Here is a 24875-nt window from a genome sequence, read left to right as displayed (position 1 = left end):
CTTTTTATTTTCTGTCTTCCTTTGTCATTTCTGAGTTCTCCCTAGTTAAAACTATGGAGATTTTATTGTAATAAAACCTGGCTTTTTGATTTCAAAAGAAACATTTTCCTGAGGCTCAGGTCAGCTTCGATTCCTGTCACGCTTCTTATTAAACACATTTTACAACAGTATGAAATCTAATTTTTTTTTTTAAGATATTATTGTATACATTTCAGTTTCCTAGTTTTAAGGATTCGTAGTTAAAAATATTACTCTTAATGTTTGCTTAGGAAGGAGTGTAGGAAAAGTGTCTGGACTTCAGCTGTCTTTTGCCAAATCCTCCATCTGCCCAAGACCTAAACATATCACAATATAACCTCATGTTACCAACAGCCTTCATTTTCTTCTGAACAGTTCCACTGCTTAGGCCTACATGTTTGCAGGCTTTGAAATATAAACAGCTAACAAAATGATCTGGCATTTTGACTATTACAGCTCAACAGTCACATTGTACGTGAAATGCAAGATAAAGATGGAATTTATTTATTTGCACTGTGGTTACACTTTGGAGCACTCTACTTATAGATCAGGACCTCACAAAGGACACCAATACTGCTCCAACCACAAGTCTTCACAACAGAAATAATTTAATAACAGATTCATGTTACTTCAAAGCTCAAGAAGAAAACCACCACAGATCCTGTAGAGAGCTAGATGTGAAAGGACAGCATTTACTTCAATGATAAAGTAGTTAAACTTCTATGGTTTTGTGGAAAAAGTGAATTGATCACTTCTAAGTACCTTAAAAAAACCTGTACATTTTGTTGGGTTTTTTGAGGAAAGAGTTTACTCCTTCACCAATTCAACTGCAGTTCTTTCTTTCTGGTACCTCAATGTCGTTAATTTAAAGGAAGAGCTTACATCATCACTCTTGAGTTACTTGACAACTTTAAGTTTTGCCTGTGGGTGTTATATTGCTCTCAGGGACATCTTATATAATAATGCAGATGTCATTTTTCAGCTGGCACAGCACATCTTAAATTTTACTGAGAACCATGATAGTATGGAGTCTTCTTAAAGCTCTGAATATCAGCAAGGAGTTTGCACCTTCAAGAGTAGCACAGGCTCCTCCCTCTGTGAAACTAGAAGTACTTTTGAAATGTAAAACAAATGTCTTTCATAAGAGCTGATCTCTTCGTAAGAGAACCTATGATAAATACATTAGAAAATAAACATACTTCAAAATGTCTCTGCAGAAAATAACGTAAGGGGGAGAGAAGGAAGGCATCATTGTCAAAAGGTGACTCAGCCAAGAAAAATCTCTTAGAAAGTTCACCTGATTCATACACCCAAGACCTGAGCTTTTACATCTAATAAGCCTTGATCACCTAGATATCAGGAACCATAGGAGGTTTTTGTTGGTTTTATTTGTTTCACTCCATAGTTGGTTCACCGTAGAACTACCTTTGGGTTCTACTACAGAGAAGAAATAAAGCAGAACCACCACTTCCCACTGTGGATATCACGCTCATTACTGAAATGCACTCTCATTTAAATGATTCTAGTTTTCACTTCCTGCTGCTGGTTAGTGTTATGCTTCTCTCTGTCAGAGAAAGAGGCTTTTAGTACCTTTTTTTTCCTCTTCATGCATTCACAGACAAATCAGGTCACTGCAAACAGATTTTCTGTTTCTGAAGGAATACAGTAGCAAAACCTAGAAATCTGAACAAAACTCCTTTATAGTTTTCCAATTGACTGTACTGGAACGTACTCTCTTTCTGGAAACCTAACCCACTACGGCATTATCATTATGGCTTTGCGCCATCATTCCCATCTTCATTATTTCTCTCAATGTAATTCCTGTTTTTAATCATCCACAAATTTTATCACTTATTTCATTACTAAAAATATGAAAATGCATTAACCTAGAACCATTCTCTATAACCCTAGTAGAAATACTTCCTTTCAGTGATTACTATTATCTGCCAGTTAATCAGTTCTACATCCATTTAACATCTACTTTGTGGATAATGAGTGCTATATTTTAGTTTACACTATTCTATTACAGCTATTTTTGTCAAAGATGATTTAAAAGATCTATTTTCCAATAAAGCCACATGTGATCACTCTTGTTACCTAAGTATTTCCAAATCTGCAATAGGGTCCCATCATACAGATTTTTTGCGTAGAATTGATACATGCCAATTAACCTATAGTCACCTGGTTTACCCCACTTTTCTTAAAAAGAAAACTTAGATGCCACAATAATTTTCTGAATTTCTGTATTACTCCGAGGTTTATTCAAAGTGAACATAAAAGGCCTTCATATGTCCTTCAGCCAGCTTCTTTAGAATTTGCAGATTCAAATTGCTTAACCATCCGCAGTTTAAATCTTTTTTCTAGCAAGCAGAGTTTAACTTATTCCTCCATTAGAGAATTACTTTAGTAGTAATTAGTGATCCTGCTTTTTTTGAAGTAAGTACTTTTCACTTTTCCTAAAATTTACGCAATTTGTAAGTGAGACTTTGATTCTTGTTTAAGCAACAGAATGGCAACAACTTCCAAATGCAAGTGCCAGTGACCATTACCAGGTGTGATGTTCATGATCCTCAACTTTCATCAGGTCAACTATTCACCATTATTGTGCTCAGTCAAGGTCTGGCCACATACCATTTTCTTCAAAGCTACTGGGTCTTTACTGTAAGGGGGACCTGTATGCTGGAGAATAAGAAAGGACTTAGTCCTGTGATCAAGATGCGACAGCCTTTCTCCACGGCTTTTGTTATGCGAGAGAGGAGGAAAAGGGGAGTACAGGGAAGAAAAAGATTGCCTGTGAGTTTGTACAGATGTGTAGAAATAGCACAAGTTTCTGCGGGTTCCCCAGGCAACTGCCAGCTTAGAGGACTGCTAACATGCTCTTCTCCTAGCAACAGCACCACAAGCTTACAAAGCATGAAGGGGGATCTCCCAAATCCTGTTTCTTTCGCTTACCTTATGTTAATATTTCTTTCTTTTGTTTGTGACCTCAAAATTCTAAGTCAACATTAAAAAGCCATTGTATCAGTGACAAACTAGGTTATAGAGCAGATTATTTGGTAGAGATCAGTCTCACTAGCAGCCTCATTGTTCTAACATACTAAACACAAAGTATACTCTTCAAATCTTAAAGAAAAGGCTGTGCCACTACTGAGAAATAATAAAGGGGCTGAAGATTTTCTAGAGGGTTTGAAAAAAAAAGACCCTGCAGCAACATAACAAGTAAAACCTTAATATAATTCATATACATGCAGACAGTGCATATGAGAGGAATAGAAGACATAAGAAGCAAACACAACCAGATGAAACATATTTGAGTGGTCAAATGGGGAGATAAGGAACAGGGGTCGTTGATAAAGCCCACATTTCACCTGAGTCAAATCAAAGTACAACTTCAAACTAGCTATTTTTACTATCACAAAATACTGACTTTCAGATTACTTTCCAAGTGTACATACTGGTAAGGCAGCTCCTAACTTCACAAATTAAAAACAAGAACATTGAGCTTGACCCCTATTCAGAAACACTTCCTCACAAGCAAGGAAAAAGCATAACAAAACCAGCCTGGCTTATCAAGCCCGCCCCAGTAGATGACAGTCAAACATGGTATACAAGTCAAGCAGTACACCTACTAAAAAAAGCAGAATGGAAAAAGATGACTAAAATACCAGCCAGACAAAATCGAGTAAAAAACAACAGAATACACGTACAAAAAAGCAGTATTCTAACACACAAAACCCCCTCACTTCAGGAGAACACGCAACCAGCCTCACTGATCCACACTGCTATTTTGGAACTTTTAATACAGATTCCTACAGTTCTCACTATCAAAAAAACAAGACAAATACACACAGGCTGTAAACTATAAGGTGACAACGCATCAAACAACCATAAGGCAACAATGACACGTGAAGAAACTAAAACTAAGCTTACTTTGAATTTCTTCCTACTCCTCCTTTATACCAGCAGCTGTTGCTCAGTGGCAACTGCCTCCCAGCAAATACAGCTGCTGTGTTATAGCATAAGAACTAAAAAGCAAAACAGAGAAGTGGGAACAATCTAGTTTAACTTTCCTTGTTAAGTAAAATGCAGAGTACTAAAGAGGAAGCACAGATGGCAAGAATAGAGATCTTAAATGTACAAGTTCTCCACAGTTCAAGGTGACAGGATGGGCAAGATATTACTTGTTTTAAAATATGTAGCTAAATACTGCCTTTAGTTCCACGCTAGCAACTCTAATGAAGTTGATAGCGACGCAGAAGCATTACTGAAGGTTGAACTTTGCCCAACCCTGCAAACATACACTTACTCAGCTTTATGAATGCACCTAAACTCGTTCAAGTCATTGTTTACATGCAACGAGCAAAGAATGTGTATGCTTACAGGAGCAGAGTATAATCTTTCATCTGAATGAAAAATGTGAACTTTTATGCCAGATGGTCACTTTGACTTTTAATCAGTAAGTAGCAGCATATTTTCACTTGTATAACCTAAAAGTTATTTACACAAATCCCTGCATTTCCATGGCAATGCTCCTTATGTGCGTACTGCACCACAAACAGAAATTTTCTCCAATAGCCATTTTACGTGGGATTTGAGAGGATATTTCTTCATGAAAATACTACTACCAGATGAAGCTCTTCTCTAACTCACCACATAAAATATTCTGTCTATTTTCCTAGAAAATGAAGTAGCAGATTTATTTTGTGAATAAGAGAATAAACTAGCCTCGTGTTGACTTTTTACTATCCAAATACACGTAAATGTAGTTCACCATAACACTAGTAAGTTAGAAGCATGTACCTCTACAATTTAGTGAATAACACTAAAAAGATAAAAATACAAAGAGATTAAAATTTTGCTGTTAGACCTATTACTGACCAAGCAGAATTACTTTTAAGACTTGCAACGTAGATCTGGTATAACGCTGCTCTCTTGTGGTTAAATGCATGCAGTTCATCTGCAGAATGTATGAACTATTTACATCCATTATTTTCAAAATTTTCAAATAAATCTTATTCTAAGATATTTTTTGCTGATCAGGGGTTTACCGCAAACAGTGCCAACTCCACCCTTGCACACTGTGCTGCTACCTCTCTGTTACCTAAAATGGGAATACAGGCTCCTGCTTTCAGTTCTCTGACCCATTGAAATTAGATGCCTAAATTAGCCTTAAAAGGTATGAATACTTCCATCCCAGTAATAATCAAAATAAGAGTCTGAACACTCTTGCTCACATACATAAATAATCTGCTTTTAAACTCTCCTACAGCCTTCCAGGCAAATAGCTTGAATGAAAATGTAAGCAGAAATTAAAATGTAAGGAGGACTAGAAACATAGCTGGAACAAAAGCACCACATTGTTTTCCTTTCAACATGCAAAAAAAATAATCAAATTCCCATTGCAGAAGGAGAGATCCTGCTGGCAGGATTATTGGGGAAAATAATGAATATCAAAAGAAGGGCCTTTTGATTATTATAATTAGTTATTAGAACTAATTCTCTAAATAAAGAATACCGTGGAAACTAATGTCTAGCACAATCAAAAATGTCTCTCAGCTAAATAGCGAAATTATAGCTAGGTAAAACAGAGTAAAGTTATGATATTGCAAATGAAACTACTATTTCAATTTCCTAGTACAAAACATGACATTTGAATTTAAAGGAAAAGATCCCTTTGGCAACACAGAAGGTTCTAGAATCTTCATTTTCTGCTAGGATCACAAGTTCAAATACCTATTGTAGGTGCTTCCATATACATATGAATGAATTAGGATTCACATTGACAATTAAGTGATTTTCAGTCATTTCTTCCTAGTTCCATTAAACACAGGCCAAGATCATTTATTTGTAACTTAATTTTGAGATGTCATAATATAAATTAAATAACACAGACAGTTGGGTTAATATCAGTTATCTTGTAGAAGACAGCTATTTTACTAACACACGCCCACAGATGGACAGGCAAAACATTTCTTTGCCAAATAAATAGAGATACAAAAGGTACATTGAAAACTGATGATAAATAGAGATTATTTCTGTTGGTGACAGGTATTAAAGAGAGAAAATATTTCTGAAGCACAGGAATTTGTAAGTAATCTGGGCACATAATACTGAAATGGACAAAATCTTTCCCAAGTTGAAGGACAGCTGTCTTCTTTAGCCTTTACCCACAACATAACTTTAGATATTGTTAAAACTATCACAGCAGCTAGACATTGGGCTCTGAAACAAAATGTTTCAAGGTGTAACTATGCAGCATGGTGTGCATTTTTATAAACCACTGAAACATTTACAAACAGCGAGAAAGGAAAAAGCTTGTCAAAGACCCTTCCAGATTGTGCCTTCCACATTTGTCAAACTGCAAGAAACAAAAGCAGAATTATTTATACAGACAGACACAAGCATTAATCCATGTCTTGTTTCTTTTTACATAACTCGAGTTATTCTTTCTTACAACACATGCATTATTTTTGATGACTTTATAAGATTCTTCCTTTTCTTACAAAATCCCTTCTATACTTACTATCCACTACCTGTCCTTTTTTTGCTATACTGTTTATAGTAACTTCAGCTTTGTACTTCAACGAAGTATTTTGAAAAATAACGGAAAATTTCCCTCTTTGTACATTGGTGATTTACAACAGGTATCCTATTCCTTAGGTTAAGTTAAGCTACATGCTTCCTGTCCAAATCTCTAAAATTAAATTGGACAATTTAAGGTACGCTGAGCTTCTCTGAGGGAAGCTCTCGTATCTACCTCTATGGAATTTACCTACTTCCAGTTTCTCGAAGGTAGAACTACATTTGTTAATCAAGGCCGGCACACTTGCTGATGAACTAGATGGTTCAAATGTGCTTTCTTTTAATAACTTCTCTCTCCTTCTTTTTGACCTATTTCTTTTATCCCCTGAGGACTAATATTCTCTTAATAATCCTCACACCCCGAAAAGAGAAAATCTTGAAAGAGAGAGTGACCAAGAGAGCCTGACTATGCCAATACAAGAAGAGGTATTGAGACAAGACAGGTTGGTGAAACAACTGAATGGAATAGAACTGCAGTATACATATTGTACAAAATATATAATGCTGCATACAAGCAGTAAGGCAAGAAAGGAAAAAAAAGTAGTACATTTATTGAAGAAACACTAAAATGGCTTCACTATTTAGTTACACTAAATTACATAAGTACTGCAAAGATATAACCAAATAAAAAGCACATATCTGCCTTATCATAGAATCATAGAATAGTCAAGGTTGGAAGAGACCTTCGAGTCCAACCTAGCACTGCCAAGTCCACCACTAAACCATGTCCTCAAGCACCACGTCTACCCGGCTTTTCAATACCTCCAGGGATGGAGACTCAACCACTTCCCTGGGCAGCCTGTTCCAGTGCCTGACTACCCTTTCAGTGAAGAAGTTTTTCCTAATATCCAACCTAAACCTCCCTGGCGCAGCTTGAGGCCGTTTCCTCTCGTCCTGTCACTCATTACTTGGGAGAAGAGACCGACCCCCACCTCACTACAACCTCCTTTCAGGCAGTTGTAGAGAGCAATAAGGTCGCCCCTCAGCCTCCTCTTCTCCAGGCTAAACAACCCCAGCTCCCTCAGCCGCTCCTCATAAGACTTGTGCTCCAGACCCCTCACCAGCCTTGTTGTCCTTCTCTGGACACGCTCCAGCACCTCGATGTCCTTCTTGTAGTGAGGGGCCCAAAACTGCACACAGTACTCGAGGTGCGGCCTCACCAGTGCTGAGTACAGGGGCACTATCACCTCCCTGAAATCTCCCTAAAATCTACAACTTGTGTAGATTTTATCCACGAACAAACATTTTCAAAACAGTTTTGCAAGGAAAAAGAAGCAAAAATATAAGCTGTAAAATGAAACTGAGAAAGGATAGTATGACCTTTCAAAACACCTCCAGAGACAGAAATCAGTTCAGTGTTTTAAAACCTCAAAGTTACAAAAGCAAGCATTTTAGCAGGAATTAGTGCCCTAATAGCTATTAACTGCCTTGTAAATCTTTTAACTACCGTTTAGACTCTACAAAGTCAATTACGGAAGTTTCCTTTACAGGTACTTTGAAGGAATTTGTTAATTAATCCCTACACTTACACTTCAAAGAAGTTTCAAGAATCATTTTCTGTATCTGGCAATAATTCTCCCAAACAAGATAAAAGGGAAAAGAATGGCCTGTGGGCTGACACGTGAGCAGAAGTTTGTAAGATGGCAGGCACTAGCACTGAAAAATAAAGAATATAAAGCAAGATACAATAAATCCATATATGTAAAAACCTGCTTAGTTTTACAGTTTTGGTCACTGTCAGTTTTCAAATTCTAGAGGTTTGTCGTTAAAGCTTTAAGAGAAGCAGCAAGCCTTCAAAGCCGCACCAAATTCCTAGAAGAACTGCCGCTTACGTCAGTTCTCTTCAAAAAATGTAGCACAAATATCAAGATGTTCCACCTGAAGCTAGCTGCTTCTGTATATTGGGTAACTTATTCTAATTGTGATTTTAAAATAAGTTATTAATAAATGTATGTTTTTCTTCAACATAATATATTTATAAATATAAAAGAAATGGGGTTATATCATCTCAATGTCTAAACAAATAAAAGAATTATCAAGTTATTCTTCACAAATGCCAGTGAAACCATACATAAGATGGATCTTTTACAGAGCAGTACATTCTCAATGCCAAACGTTGTTAAGTATGATGAATATACATGCCTGAGAAACAGAAAAAAAAAAAAAATCATACTAATATTGAGGACAATGCTGTTCAGAAAAAAGTTGCATTTTCTCACTTAGAATTGTAGTAATAAGGACTTGTATCTTAAAACAACTGATCAAATCATGCCATTGAGGGCAATATGAATGTCACATTTTCAATTGTTTCTCTCATTACAGTGGGCTGATACTGCCCATTTTGACCATTGGAAAACTTCAGGAAGGCTTTGGTTTTTTCTGTCTGTCTTTCAGCCAAGTCACAGCAGTATGTTAAGCATTGGAATAGAATCTGCAAGCTATTCAAATTTCACAGAGACATGCAACAACAATGCTCTAAAGTATCATACACAATTAATTTGCAGATTATTCAGATAAACCTGGAAGATAATACAGATGTAGCTGAAGTCGGTGTCACTACGAAAAACGTATTGGTAGATCACATGGAGAGCTGTTCTGAGAACCTGGTACAGGCATCAGGATCACGAATGTCTCCCCGATGCCTACAGTCACTGGCAAACAGATTTCAAATAAAGCAGAAATAAAATCTGGCTGCAGACCTTACTAATGCTGGGGCACCCGTTGCTTCGATAGTCTTGCCTGCAGGACTTGCCTTCCCCAAGGCTTCCGATCAGTAACTCAAAGGCTAACTTGTTTAGCAGGATCCCTTTGTCAATTAGGCTTTTGCAAGAGCCCCATATATAATTTTATTATTTAGGTGAGACTAAAGAACAACGTAATTAATTCCTGAAAAGAGGAATAGGCTGAGGGCAGTGAATACTGTTGCATATTCTCTGCTGTGCCTTTCCCCTCCAAACTCTGTACCTACACAGAGAGATGACAGATTATATATTAATTGTCCCTCACGAGTAGCGAGTATCTGGACAGGTCTGGTATGTTATAAGTTTGTCAGAAAACAGTGACATTCTGAGAGTTCAGGTAACTGTATTTATTACTCTCCTTGTAATGAGAAGCTCGCTGATAGAGAACTCAAATCTCTCAGGATCTCCTAGGGAAAAATCCTTTTAAACAACTGCATTGTGCTCTTCCTTCTAACTCTATTTACTCAAAATACTTGAAACATTTATTCTTGTTTCATCAGTTGAAAAACTGGGTATACTATACATATTTCTTAGTCTTTCTAGTGGAAAAACTAAAACACACTTTAATTCCAGAGACCTCCCCAGCAGCTCCTGAAGGAAGACATCCCACCCCAAAATTCATCAGGAGTGGCAGGAGAATAAATTTTCCAGACTTCTTCAGTGACAAGAATAAGAAGGCACAACATTTCACAAGATTGCTCCAGCAGACTAAGAGCGCTCATGTTCCTGAGGCTCCTCCTCCTCCCCCATACGGCTACCGCATCTCTAAGAGCTGCGTTGTCACTGAGCAATTCAGTCAGGGTCCTTACGTAAACAAGGTTATTTGCAGGTAAACAGGACATGGATTCTAGGTGGGCATGGATAACCTTAGAGAACCTCAAGTTGATACAGATGTTTTAGTCAAAAGAAATAAGATGACAAAGCCACATTTCCACTAGTTCTGAAAGGGAGAAAAATCTCTGCGATGGGTGCTAACCTTTTCATTACTGAACATTACTGCCTAAGTTTTGCAACTTCTTAGCATTGAAAACTGTCAGATGTTACCAGATGCCACCCACAGACTTCTCAAGGTATACCAGGGCTCAATGCCTAGCCTAATTTACATCTGGAACTACTTAAAACAAAGAATCTGTTCTCATAACATGTGTAGGTGGTAGATAGCTGGGGGGGCAGGGGGATCACATGGCCCATGACTTATTCTTTTCCCTAAGGAAGCAGATCAGCTATACAAACTACATTACTGCACAATTCACATCAGACTGACACAAAAATCAGAAATAGTACTCAAGAACTTGAAGGGTCACCCAGCTCGCTAAAATTTGCAGATGCTTCTGAAGTCTGACATTAGATCCTTGGTTTAAGAGGTACTAAATTTCTGAGAGAATTCCCTTCCAAAATGAAACGACACTTTCAAATTCAAAATTCCCACTGCAAAGTGCTCCTGTAGGCCAAACTTGAAGTTAAATGATGGCGTCTGGAGAGAACAGAAAAAACACACAAAAGGAGTCCAAAGCAATACTTCTTCCTGAAGAGAAGAAACTGCTGGTCACATAAAGCAATTGAAGTAGTAAAGAGAGAAGACTACTGTATTCAGGGCTTTGCAGATAAATTCAGTCTCTCACAGCAAGAATTCCACCCTCACGTTTGTCAGTACCAACAGAATGGCCACAAACCCCGAGATCCCCTGAATCTACGAATGCTGATATAACACGGGAGATAACATGCTCCAGCCTCACCACGCTGCAGCTATGGAGCAAAAGGGAGCTGATCCATGGGCTTTATGCTCTCCGGGACCCATCTGCCTACAGACCCTCTTCGGCAGGCACTGCGGGGACTTCCTTCACCGTTGCTCCCTGCTGCCCTACTGTATCAGTGACCAGAGCAGCAGCCAAGAGACCATGGGGAGCTTCGATAGAAGAGGGCCAGATTGCCAAGTAGAGGGCCAAGCTGCCTATTCTGTATGGATTTCACAGCAGTTGTCAAGTTTAGGTAGAGAATGCAGCAAATGCATATTTTAAAAGTGGAAAGAAAGGGAAGGTCAAACTGTTATGGACTGTGAGAGGAATGGGAGAATACAATACAGTTAAATAATTGCTAAATTCAGAAAAAAAAAATTTAGAAGACAATTTTAAAAGCATAAAATAGCAAGTCACTTAAGCTCCAGTTTCAGTCAAAAGATAACTTTTAAAATTAAAACAGAAGTATGGGATTTGCACAGTAATTTCTTAGAACTGTGCAAATAAGACTCAGCAGTAAGGGGGAATCCAGCTGCCAGTCTACTCTGTAAGCAGGCAAGGAAATAGAAGACACGCAGGATATACAAGGGACACAGTCCACTGTCTAATCGATAGGATTTCAATTTTATACATCAGGATCATTAGACAAAAGATTAAATGAAGGCAGCTATTGTAAGGAGTGGATCGTAATAAATTTGTAAATAAGGGACTCCATCAAGTACTCTGGCAGGAAAAATGCAAGCTCTATTTTAATTCATTTTAGATAACAATTTATTTAAGAAGTTGTCTAATATGGTCAACTTTTAAGATACAAAAAAGTTAGTCTGCAACACAGAATGCCACTACCACACACATCTATGATATAAAGAAAATTTTATTTTGTAAACTCTTTTGAACAAAACAGACTTCATATGGAGAAGCCAAGGATGGAGTTAATCTTTATTTACATATGGAATTTAGACTATGCGCTAGCAGATCTCTCTACAAGGTCTTTTTTATCTCAGAACACAACTCCCCCATATTAAAGGCATTTAACAGACAACCTGCAGTTTACTTACAGCACGACAAATTTTCACAAACATAGAAGTTTATCTACTGACCCAAAATAAGTTAGAATACTGTTTGCACATGGAATATGGAGTTGCATCAGCAAACTGCAAAGAAAACTGAGGCAACTCTACCACTCTAATGAAACAGTATTAGCTACCATTAATTATATACAGTCAGTTATATATAACACACTAACAAAAAGTTTACACTTCCTCATTATTTACACTGAAGTGCAAACAGAGTGCAGCCCTCAGCTGCCACACCAATAATTATTTTTCTTTCACACACACTTATTTCCTGCACTTCCCAGGTTTCACACACACTGTTCCACAGCAATAAAAACCTTTTTTTGGTTGTGCGCATCACATTCACAAGTTTGGCTGCTGGGAAACTAAGGAAAAGGAAGAGGCAATTTTACAAACCCTAAAACCCAAACGTCAACATCATAGAAGAGACATGTTCTAGAAAACATTACAGCACCTTACAGCAGTTTCAAAGTGGACCCGCCACTTATACACACTATGAAGTTTCCTCAGAAGTCTCCATCAGTTAAATATGTGCTCTCACTTTCCATGTTGATACCTGTTTAACGTCATCTGTTCCTATAAGGCTAGATTTTGCATTTGGCTTCAGACTGCAACGTCCAACCTGGGGAGCAGGGATGGAATTAAACAAAATTATACCCAAGACAACTGAACAAGAAGATGTTTACAAATGTAACAGCAACAAAAAATGTTGCACTTCTCTTAACATAGGAAGAATAGTAAGCCTGTGCAATTGCTTTAAGTACATTTATTCTTCAAAACACTCAAGGGTAAACAATTAGAGGCTTGATTACAAGCTCATGAGATTATTCTGCTTTAACCAGAAAAAGCCCATCTTTCTGTATCTACTCCTGAACATGCTGGCCTTAAGCAGTCTCTCTTCCAGGACTTTATAATTCATCTGTTAAATCCTGGAACAAAAGCTATTCCATAAACAAGCTGTTCCAGGATCTAACTTTGATTTTTGTATCTAGAATCAGGTATGTCAGCTATGCAATGCAATGGTCTGCAGCATCCAAAACACAAGCCTGGCTGTTTTTAACAAGTTTCTAATTTTTCCTTTGGGAGAGGGGGGGAAAAAAAAAAAAGTCAACAAGGAAATTTATTAAGAATGCACCAGAGCTGTTGACTCACTACAGTCTGTAAAATATATGCTGCATTTCGCTTGCAAAATCCTTGTGGCAGCTGAAATTAAAAAAAAAAAAAAAAAATTATAGCTGGAAATAGAAACAGACACCTTAGTTGTCCTTAAGTTTTCAGCCAAGCAGCTAGCCACGCATATAAGCGGCAGCCTTCAAAGAATGTCTGGATTTCCAGATGTTTTGCATTATTATTTCCCTCCATTAGGCTAACAAATGCCACAGTCCAAATCTGTAGCTCACTCTTAAGATAAAAAGACAGAATTGCTAAGCAGAGAGACTTAAATTACCGCCACCTATTTCTATCCATCTCATCTAAGCAGTTCTGAGGTTTGTGGAAGTCCCTAACAAATAGCCAGCAGTACTGCTGGACTGTGTAAGTTGAAGTAGCTTGCACAGGCTGCTCTACAGAAACCAGCACTCAGAATCACCTTATCCCAATGTCTCTGTCTACCACACTTTCCTTGTTCATATCAAAACCTGTATTTTTCATGGGCTTTGCAACAGCATTCAGAATCAGATCTCATTCTGGATAAAGATGCAAACTGTGTGGAAATGATGCTACCTCAAAGAAAAATATGCCAGCCAGTGCTTTCATTTTAATTTCTGAACATGTAGCACGTGTTAGTCAGACCTCTCTGTACCTTCCTAGCATCTTTCTTTGTAAAATTAATTAGTCACTAAGTAGTTAGCATTACTAACTAGACACACAGTTTCTATGCATGGATACTTGCTAGTTACCATCAAGCAGATGTCCATAGTTCAATCAACTATGAGCTGAATTTTTGAAGTCAGCCTCCTAAGTTTTTCCTCTTGGCACATCTAGAAGGGTATTTCGTAGTCTAAATCCACCCAAAATAATTAATCTTTGAGATTCTCTGCCTTGAGTATACTTGAAAAAAAAAGCAACTACCTAGGGTGATGGCTTAAAAACATGGTAGAGAAGTTGTAGACTTGTAAAAACCCTGCAAGCACCCATGAACACAGTTGTCACTTCAAGAATATAAAAACCACATTCTTATATAAAAACATACCAGCGGGATCTCTGGACTAGAAAATGGGGAGCTATCAAAAGATTGATTTTCTTTGTCCATGGAATCATCTTCATCATAATTTTTATGTGCAAATTTCTGCTTCAGTGCATGAGTTAGTAGAGCAACTGGATCCCAATCCGGACTTTGCCTCATTTTGGGTCTAGAAAGAGGAGTACCTCCAGGTGACCTACAAAAAGAGAAAATTATTGTCTCCTGCCCTTAATCCTGTGCTAAGTGATCCAAAATCTAGAGACACAACTTTTGTATACACCCTATCCTGTAAACCCCTGATTACACAAATAATGCTGCTAATGTTATTTTACAGCAATTCACCAAACAGGACTAATACAAGTACACCCAACAACTTGTCAGCCAGATTCTTAGCTTGAAAATACAACCTGATGCTGTTCCATAAAGAAAAATGGCAGTAGACCAACACAATGAATTAAAGTATCGTAAATAAATAATGAGGAAAAAAAGCAAAATGTACAGCTTTCATAGCAGATCTCATTTAATATTAAGGTATGTTAGAGGGAATCTCTCACTAACATATTTCATAATCATTGTGAACATAATTTGATTTAAACTCCAGTAGTTTTAAGTTCAGAACAGTATGCCTTTCTATGGTCTCACGAGAAAGAACAGACTTAAAAAATTTCTCAGAGCAATTATATTTAAAGAAAACAACCACTTGCTTTAAGTCAAATATGCAACCAGGTGACCAGAAAGCCCCATTTGTAAACTACACTTAAACTCAAGTTTCATTATAAAAAAAAAAAAAAAAATCATCATCAGATTTGGCACAAAGGCTTCAAAGACAGTTCTTCCCTCCTAGCGAGCTCCTGAGTATCCAAATAGGAAAATTTTATAGGCAAAAATTAAAAAGTAGTGTTTATAATTTAATTTAGAAAAACTGTTCTTACCAAATTCAAAATCAAAAGATAGCACAGAGATGTAAGATCAAAACAGCACCTGCGCCCTGAAACCTAACATAAATGTGGAAATTAGTGACTAGCCCAAGAAAATAAATCATAAGAAAGGCTTCCTAACCATTGAGCTATTTGAAAGAAAAAAAAAAAAAAAAAAAATCTAGATATATTCATACTTCTGCTAGTAAAGGACTATCTCCAGGCCAATGAATTGTACCCATTAATGCACACTGACAGCACTGAGTTTGAAGTCTGGCAGTTACAGTAGATGTCATTTAACGTGAAACCTGAAATGACTGAGTTCACCATGCCTGTAAAATCAAGCTGCTAGAGCACCTGCCCAACGTGTAAGCTGGTGCTCAGGTGGTAGAAACCGGGATCTTTGGACTCTCAACTTCTGAGAACAGAGGTCTTCCCTTTACAGTGCACACATTAAACTACTGTCAGACTGCTGCCTGAAAGATTATAGTAATTCTGATCATCATTACTCCCTCGAACAATATAAATTCATTATTCAGTTAAGTTCTACCTTCAGAATACAAGTAGATGCCTAAATCCAGAACGCATTTCGGATGCACACCTGCCACTTCCTACTGATTATGCCCCTGCTCAACATGATGGTTGTTAGAACTGTCAGCCTGAACATTTCACTTCCTTCATGCACTGTACATGGAATTACATGGAAGAAAACATATATAAGGAAACACACAGGTTTACCTAAGTGCACTTTATATTTGCTTTATTTACTGTGAAAATGTCATCAAAAGGATAAAGATGTGCTTTAGAGTTGCATATTGATAGTGCCCAAGACTTGTGCTAGTTACTTTAAGGAATAAAGCTCACAGTTAAGAAAATGCTGAAATAAGAATGCAGTAAGTTTTAGTAAGTGGCATTCTTCCCACATTAAGAGCGCCAAATATTCATTATAGACTCAGTTGTTCTTATATAATTTTTCAACTCAAGAAGTTCAGAAAAAACATCTGACAACCTCTATTACACCTAGCATAGCAGAGCAACACTGACCCGAAGACTTATTGCAGTCTTTAGTAATGCATTTTTGTAACACGTCAACTGTGCTTACCATCAGCAGTAGACCATTACAAATATTTATAATCCAACTGCCCTATTGAAATACAAATTTACAACACATTTTCAATAAAAGATACAGCATGTATTTTCTTTAACACTTCAAAGCTAGGACAAGAATACTTTGGGTATGTTAACAGAGGTTTTCCAATGTTTCCCCAAGGATTTGTGCTTTCACACTGAATCCAAAAAGTTTTTGTTCAGATCAATTTCCCATGACTGTGTAGGCAACTTTGTAAGCGATCTCCAGGTAGCAACACACTCACCTCCTCACCCCAACCTGAGATTTGTACACTAAAGCAGGAGACTAGTGTTAAATGCTGTGATATTCAGCATGTTTTAAATGCATCTATAAGCCATGTCACAAGTATCTTACGTTCCAAGCTGTGAACTTACAAGTTGCCAGCTTAAGCTTGTCAGCAGTAGCTGCTCATTAAATGATGTTTCACATTGGTGTTCTCTGGTGCTATTTAAGTGCTGCGATGCTTATGTAGTCTTGGATTACTCAGATACACGTTCAATTCAACCTACCTCTCAACAGCTCGCAACTGAACTTTGTTTAGGTCTTTCAAAACATCCATCATACTAGGAACGTTCTTCGTCCTCTGGTGATCAGCACTATCAGCTGTAGTTGAACCACTGTTTCTTGCAGCACGACGTTGTTTTATAAGTTCAATTGCCGAACTACTAGCATCAACACCAGATGGTACACCAGAAGGAAGTGGAGGAGGCGAGGGAATTACAAAGTGATTGTGAGAGACGGACAATGGCGTAGAAGTCATGGCTGGCACCGGGTAAAATCCGTCCGGAGTACTGAATGTTTTAAAGGCTTCTGGATGCAGTTATAAAAGAAAAATAGTGATCTTATTTTTAGTCACTATACCTTCACAATTAACAACATCAAGCAACATCTAGGACGACTTGGTTTTAAGTCAAGATAAGACAGCCCTCTTAAAGCACTTTCTTACACACATCACACATTACGTCATAGCAGAATATTTAAAAAATAGAACGTTTTTTATTTCAAAGCCACAGATTCAGAACACATGAAATAATGGATCTGAGGTGTCTTGTGCTGCCCTGATTTTCTGCATTTATGTCTTCAGTCTAAGCACTAGATAAATCAGCAAAGCAGCCTGCTACTACATACAGTTCATTCTCAATGGTCTGAATGTTAGAATATCCCATGAAGCAAAAGCAAAGATAACCACAACACATGTGACGTGGGCTACAATACTGAGTGCAATGGAGAAGAGACAAAAGAAGAGCCAACAGAACACCTAAATGAAGCACAGAGGTGCCTGAACTACTAAGTTCGTTCAGCACAATGCATGCAAATATAACTCCTTCACACCAGTTCAAATGTTTCAACAGTCACAGTGCAGGTAAGTCAATCAAGACCTCAAAACTGTTGGGTTTTTTGGGTTTTTTTTTGTTTGGTTGGTTGGTTTTTTTGGGGGTGGGGTGGTGGATATTACAAGATAGTTGGTCTCTAATATGAACTTCAATCTTTGATACTCTAGTGGCTGTCAGACACATCTATTGCAGCATTTGTTTTTGTTAAAGCCTGAACCTGACTTCCTTAGAATACTTTTTTAAATCCATTATTTTGATAACTTGTCAGAAACAGTACAAAAACCAAAAGGGATAATTAATAGTCTGTAACTTTTTTAAGCAGTAATTGGTAGCCTATGAATAGTGTTGCTACTAAGCTCCTTCACAAACATGGAAACGAGTGTAAAGATCAGTTAGGATCAACTGCATTCAACACTGGCAAACAGGCCACAAAAAAGACAGCGGTGCAGCACCAAATACTGAAAAGAGAAACAAAATACTATATGCTGTAAGTTTTGTTGGTGTAACTTCACTTTGAGAAATTAGAGATGTTCTCTATCAGTATCAGACATGGCAAGCTGTGAACAGGAACTCTAAAGCAAAAAAAGGAAAACTGGTTTGCTTCAAACCAGAAGGGCTTACGTGGTGGAATGCTTCCCAATGTCTGCGCTGAAACAATCACAGCAATCTGAGCACGAAGAAAGGTTAGCTCATCTTCAAGTGCAGAAATTTTCTGGAGTGCTGCTCGATCAACAAGACTGTCCTTTTGTGTACTGTTTTTTGGAACACTTTGTGTTGAATCTATAGATGGATGTAGGTCACGATAAGCTGTACTTTTTTCTTTTCTCCATAATTCACTCCTAGAAAGCAACAAAAGACACAGTTCCGAAAGGTTCAGCCAGCAAAGGAAATCTCAAAACTTACTCGCTGTCTGTTCAAGCAAGTTATCGCCATTCAGCAAGACATAAATTTGCAAATTATTTAAGAAAACTTTAAACTTTTAACTACTCATAACCTTAAAAATATGTTAAGTGTCCATTTTCTCAAGTATAATGCAGATCCTTGAAAAGTCATCATAAAAAAATACTCGGATAATTTACTCAGGGATAGGTTATACATCATAAAGTCATAATGTAGGGCTGAGCTCTTATTATTCAATAACTATTAGACTGACATCATAAAGGTGTCTCTCCGTCCTCCCTACCTGAAACAGTAGATATGAAAGGCAGAGAGAGTCAAATAATAATGATCTCTTAATTAGGCTTCACACATTTTAGTCATTTATCAAACTCTGCAAGATGAACACTGCAAACAGCAAAGAAGTTGCAATCTTTCAGAAAATACATTGGAAAATAATAATGAATTTTAATACACACAGAATAAGAACCTCATTTTCTGTAAGCTACACATGAAGAGAGACTGAATTAGAAAATTGTGCTAGAAGTCTCAGGTTTTAATTTTAAAAATTGTTTCAAGCCTGTGCCTGCAGAAATAACCTTCAAATATAGAATGAGTGTAAACTCAAACTACCAGAATTTCATTATGAAACAGAGAAATTAAATTTACTTTATTTATTCAAGATGCACTAAGTTTTGATTGAAACAAAACCAGACCTTTTCCCTCATATTAATTACCCTTTTATTTCAACTCAGACCTGCAGCATTGCTTTCTGATTTGCCAAAAACCCTTACTCTTCACACTGGCTCAGAAGGAAAAGATATCAACTAGAATACTTGTTCTCGAAAAACATCCCACAGAGCCAGGAGAGGAGGAGGAGGAAGAAAGAATGAAAACAACAAAAGAATGAACTTTCATGGATCTGTGAATTAGACCGGCTAAAGAACAGCACAAGCAAGACAAAACAGGCCACAGTTCCTTTTAACAATATTCTTACTCTTCCAGTATTTTACATCAGCTGCAAAAAAAACTTCCATAATTCAACAGTAACGTCTCAGGAATCATAAGATGAAACACAACTTTATCAAAACTTCTCTAATAAAAAGTGTGTTATTTCATCAGTTTCTTGTAGTTTCATTACCAGCAAGCAGCCCAGAGATCACAGACAAACACATGCCAATATGAAGTAGAGTTACATTGTCCAATACAGATGTCATACAAGACAATACAAGTGTCCAAATTTTAATCTTGGTTCCGGCTCTGACTCATCCCCTGATTTTGAACGGACCCTTTAGAGGAACAGTAAGCCAACTTTCTATTTCTTCTCTAGTGGGGGGTGGGAAGAGAAGAGACTTGTATACTATTTGTGTCTGCAAATTCCTGGATAATTTGTCATTTCACAGTACTTCTAATATTTTATAATTATAAAAATATTTTCCCTTAGCACACTGTAAAAGCTAGAAAAAATTATATAAACTATATTCAAAGCAAATTTTTAAAATGAAGAAATTATGTTTTTCTTTCCATCAAAGCAACCATCAAGGTTTACACACATAGCACTGTAGTAATCAACGTCAAAAGGACACATTTAAATATTTTCTTGTTTTCCCCTTTATGATGTTTATCAAAATGCTTGTAAACTAAAACCATAAAGATAAGAATAATCTTGTATGTTGCAATACGCAAGTTTCCCTTAAACTCCCTCTCTCACAAAGTACTTTGTGAGTGAATATAAACTAAAATGCCAGTAATACACCTGATGTGCTATTAGGAAGAGAAAAGAGGGGACTCAAATTTCAGAAATCTGTCAGATAAGAATACTCTATGTAGTAAGAATTTCCAGGTAAGCAGGAACTGCCCCCCTAAAAAAACCAAAAAGTTTCCAGGGTTGGTTTAGCTGGAAGTCTGAAAGGGCTAGGAAAAAAGAAAAACAAAAAAAAAACCAACAAGAAACCCCACACCACTAAACACACAAAACCACACACCGCAAAGAAGAGAAGACATAACTTACTCTTATTACTTCTTTTTATGCATATATTCTACTTTTACTTACCTAAGTCTAGTAAATGCTTGTCCCTCATCATTTGCCACCCACAGGACATCAGCAAGTGATGGAGCTACAGGAGTCGGAGCTGCGCTTTGTTCATCATAACCCAATGGACTTGGGTCTTGAACAAGCTAAAAAACAAATGAACAAGAAAAATGTATGAAGAGAAAACAGATTCAGCACACACTAAAAGTTCTGCCTCATCAAGAGGAACTTTCAGAAGCAGTGCTGTAAGCAAGCTGAAAACAGTGAGTATAAAGGATGCAACACAAGAGTTACACAAGCTAAAAAGAACAGGAAAGTGATCACTACATTAAAAAATGAGAAAACTTAAATAGTTGAAGCATATGTATAACAATAAATCACCTACTTGAAAATAAGGTCTTGGGTAAGGCTCTAAGGAAAGAATTGTCCCAAGTCGACGGACAACACTTCGAGTAGATCCATATTCCTTTTTTTGGCAAACAGATAGGACCTAGAAATCAGAATACCTTTTAATCTGAGAAGCAAAATCAAAGCCCTCAGTTCTTACAAGCAAAGTTATTAAATAATTTAATGTTATATGTAATTAAACATAATGCAGGTACGTTAACGTAACTTTTCGATGCTGTTCTCAAGCTGAAAGTCCAAAGAGGCCTACCCTGGTTTTAACAGACAAAACCACTGGTTTTAACAGACTGTTTCCAAAACACCGCCAAGATACAGCCTGTACCCAGTATATTTTAGAGTGGCACAAAAGCCAACAAAGAATGCATCAGCTACATCATGTAGCTAGTAATATTCTGAGCACATTTGAGTAACCATATGCATCTATACAAGTCTTGGGGAAAAACATCAGTAAAGAAGTGATATAAGTGTAATGTACCTTGACCTGATACTTCCTTATGACTGTATATAACTGCTGGAAATGCCTTCTTGATGAGATTGCTGAAGGAAGGCATGTTCTGATTGTACGACTGATACTGCTGCCAAACATGCGAGTTTCCAGAAATATGGCCTGTCAAAAAAACCAAGAACTCCCGACAATGAAACCAGAAAACAACCAGGATAGCTCAAACTAGTACTCCTAGAACTACTTTAGTAGCTTCGCAGAAAGCAAGCAAGAATTTCCTCAGAACGACAAGGTGCAGCTGTGCCTCACTATTGACACCCATGACTAAAGAGCTGCCCGTGAACTCACGCTCTAACATCAGACCCTGACTGTTATGGCAGCAGTTAACCTTCCCAGTTTCCCAAACAATACCTTTCCCAAGTCTCTGAAAACACAGGATTAACTACTATTTGGGAATCGTCATGCAGCCTTTTATTTAAAACAGCAAAACACTAACAGCTAAAGTTACTGATTTTTTTCCCTCGGTTCAGAGAAAAAAGCAGCGCTTGAATGGCTGTATCAGAAGAGTGACCCACCGAAATCCCGCATGCGGGCCACGCGTCCCATTATACCAATCAAGCTTTCCCACACCGACACACCCCGCTGTGCGCGGGGAGCACAGCCCGTCCTGCCGCAGGCGTGCGGCGGCCCCGAGGCGACGGGGAGCAGATCCCCGTAACCACAACGACGCCTCGCACGGGCAGGTCTCCGGGTGCCGCCCGGCAGGAGACAGCCCCCCGCCCTCCCCAGCGCCTCGGGGTCTCACCTGGTCGGGCGGCCAGCCGAAGTACTCCAGCACCCGCCTGAGGAGATCCAGCACCAGCGCCATGGCCGCCGCGCGCGCTGCAGGGCTGAAGGGAGGGGTGGCCGCCCCCCACAGCCAGGGACACGCGCCGAGCGACTCCCACCTCACCGGCAGCAACCGGTGCCCTCTCTCTTCCGCGGGAGCCGCCAGCGGGCAGAGGACAGCCCGCACACCTCCTCTTATCCCCCGCCGGCGCCCCCAGCCCCTGCCTCAGGCCGCGGCCGACGGGCGCAGCAGGCGGCCCGCAGCCCCGCCAGGCCGCCCGGGCTGGCAGCACCAATCAGGAGTGGGGGCGGGGCAGAAAGGAAATCACGCCAATAGGAAGTAGCCAGTGCTTCGGGCAGAGCCAATAAGGGGGCGAAGGCGGCCGCGGCCGCGGGGGGTGTCGGGAGGGGGGCAGGTTTGAATGCCGCCTCCAGGCCGGCCGGGCGCTCCGCGGTGCCCTGATCGGCGCGGCCCCGGCGGAGCGCGGCCCCGGCGGAGCGCGGCCCGCCCGCCTAAGGAGGGGGGGCGCCCGCCGGCAGCGGCAGGGCAGGGCCGGGCCGGGCCGGCTGCCTGCCTGGGGCCCCAGCCTGCGCGTCCTCCGCGGCAAGGAAACCCTTCTGGGGTTTCCAGTGAGCGACGTCGGGGTGCGCGGTGTGGAGGGGGCGGACATCGCACGGGGGCAATTCCACGCGCCAGAGCGACGCGAGTCACTCCACCCCCGGGAAGAGGAAGCGTCAGCACGCGCAGCAGCAGGACGCGGCGCGCGCCAACGGAAGGAACGCGCCAGCGCAACGGCCGGCGATCCCACTCCTGGTGTGGCTGCCCACGGGTACAGCACTGAGTGTTGCTGGGAAGGGAGATGATGCGAGATCTAATTCCACACCAAGACGCTGAATGAGTGCAGAGCTACGGGAGTCTGTTGGGGGTTTTGGATTTGGTTTTTTTGTTTGTTTTTTGGGGTTTTTTTGCCTAGTGAAACAAATGTCTGATTCTGTCCGAAGTGCAGGGATAACTCCAAACCTCATAAGCACACCACGCGAAGATGAAGCGGATCCAGAAACTGCTGCATTGCTGGAGAGCAATGAGTCAGAATGAATTACTGAACTCAAAATACAGTTAAACATTTTATACCATCAGAATGCTTGATGGTCTTCACCTAACAAGAGAAATGCAAAATGCACTGGACTTCCATTCGCAGCAGTCATACAGCTACTTCAGTAGCACCAAATGAAAACCTCAAAACACGTTTTTTCTTATCACAACAGTGAAAATTCACTATTCGTGTTGAAGGACTAGTGAGTGCTGAAGCATTAGTTTTGGATTTAAAAAAAAAAAAATCATCATCTCAACTACTGCAACTTGCATCTTTGACTAGATTAATTCAAGCAGTTTTTTAAATAAATGCCTTTATGGCTGTCACCATGTGTTCTGTAATTAACAAATTTCTTTTTTAATAAACTGCATTAAAATTAAAGATTATGAAAAAAGGATTTTTTATGATCTAACCTACAGACAGGTCTGTAGGATCAACTGCCATTATCAAAGCAATCTGTACCAGATTTCCTTGGACATTCAACTGAAGCAGAAAACTTAAATCTGCCTCATCACGCAGGAACTATCTTGCCTTATGACACGCAGACCACAACAATCCAATTTCAACTTGAGCTAGATGATACAGATTCTCTGTTCTAAGGTTATGATAGTTCCAAGTATATCTTGGCCCTATGTGTTAGTTTCAGACCGATGTTAAATATTTCACTTCATTAGGACAGACTCTGACACTGATGCCAAGTTTGTTTTGTTCCTTTTCTTGCTTATTCTGATTTAATATACACAAAGTCTGCGTGAGCTTTGCTAAGAAGTCCAAGGAATGTTTGGTTTTACATTTCAAGCAGGCATTAAAAAGAGGCACTGTACATGTAAAAGCAGATCTTGCAACAACAGTATAGTTTGCCTGAACTTCCTAAAACATAAGGCAGGAATGACCCTCTAGTAACTACTACTGGAGGGCAAGTAGTATTCCTATTTCCCTTCCTACACAGATGCTGGCAAACTAGTGCAATCTGAAATACAATTTCCTCAACAGCAGTTAGGATTAGTGACAGTACTACCTTTTTCTGCCTTCTAGTGTTTAATTTGGATAGGGCAGGTGGTTAACCACTCCCTAACAGTAAAGCCAGTAAGGGGACATACATTATATACATATTTAATACAAACATCTCTACCAAAGCTTTTTTTTTCCCTTGTATTTTTTTTAAAGACATTATGCCATTCTAAGGGGCAAACTAAGAACAACTACACTTTTAACTCCATATAACATCAAGAATTACTGTATCTATAGTAGTTTGAGAAAGAAAACCTAAGTAGTCTTGTCGTATGAGAATGTCCTTGTTCTGGTAATTCAACCATTACATTACCATCATCCTTAACATTCTGTAGACTAAAAGTGTATCTACCACTAAACTAAGTTTGTGGGTTTGTTTTTGTTTTTAAAACAAACAAACAAACTGTAGACTAACTTCTGCACTTGGGCTACAAAAAAATACTAGAAGCACAACTATTTAGAAATCAGTGTC

General features: G+C 38.9%; 1 protein-coding gene across 2 annotated transcripts; it reads right to left on the bottom strand.

The window, feature by feature from the left end:
- Window positions 1-12096: 12096 nt before the first annotated feature.
- Window positions 12097-22546, bottom strand: MTFR2 (mitochondrial fission regulator 2). 2 transcript variants are annotated; one of them, XM_082305934.1, is made up of 8 exons: window positions 22276-22546; window positions 21504-21635; window positions 21009-21113; window positions 20645-20769; window positions 18337-18554; window positions 16891-17191; window positions 14345-14531; window positions 12097-12775 (listed from the first exon to the last, which is right to left on the bottom strand). In XM_082305934.1, the coding sequence occupies exons 1-8, from the start codon at window positions 22336-22338 to the stop codon at window positions 12677-12679; spliced, it is 1230 nt and encodes a 409-aa protein (XP_082162060.1). In that variant the 5' UTR covers window positions 22339-22546; the 3' UTR covers window positions 12097-12676. The 2 variants fall into 2 exon arrangements, with proteins under 2 accessions (XP_082162060.1, XP_082162061.1); XM_082305935.1 differs by lacking the exon at window positions 21504-21635.
- Window positions 22547-24875: the final 2329 nt, after the last annotated feature.

Source organism: Platalea leucorodia (assembly GCF_965183815.1).
Source record: "Platalea leucorodia genome assembly, chromosome: 3".
Lineage (NCBI taxonomy): Eukaryota > Metazoa > Chordata > Aves > Pelecaniformes > Threskiornithidae > Platalea > Platalea leucorodia.
This window is presented reverse-complemented; position numbering and strand designations above follow the sequence as displayed.

What these genes read in the sequence shown, in the direction of transcription:
- MTFR2 (XM_082305934.1), bottom strand. Translation starts at nt 22,338, where the DNA reads ATGGCGCTGGTGCTGGATCTCCTCAGGCGGGTGCTGGAGTACTTCGGC. An exon ending in TCGGCTGGCCGCCCGACCAG is followed by an intron (nt 21,636 to 22,275) that starts GTGAGACCCCGA and finishes TTTTTTTGACAG; the next exon opens with GCCATATTTCTGGAAACTCG. An exon ending in ATTGGGAAGCATTCCACCAC is followed by an intron (nt 17,192 to 18,336) that starts GTAAGCCCTTCT and finishes AACTGCATCCAG; the next exon opens with AAGCCTTTAAAACATTCAGT.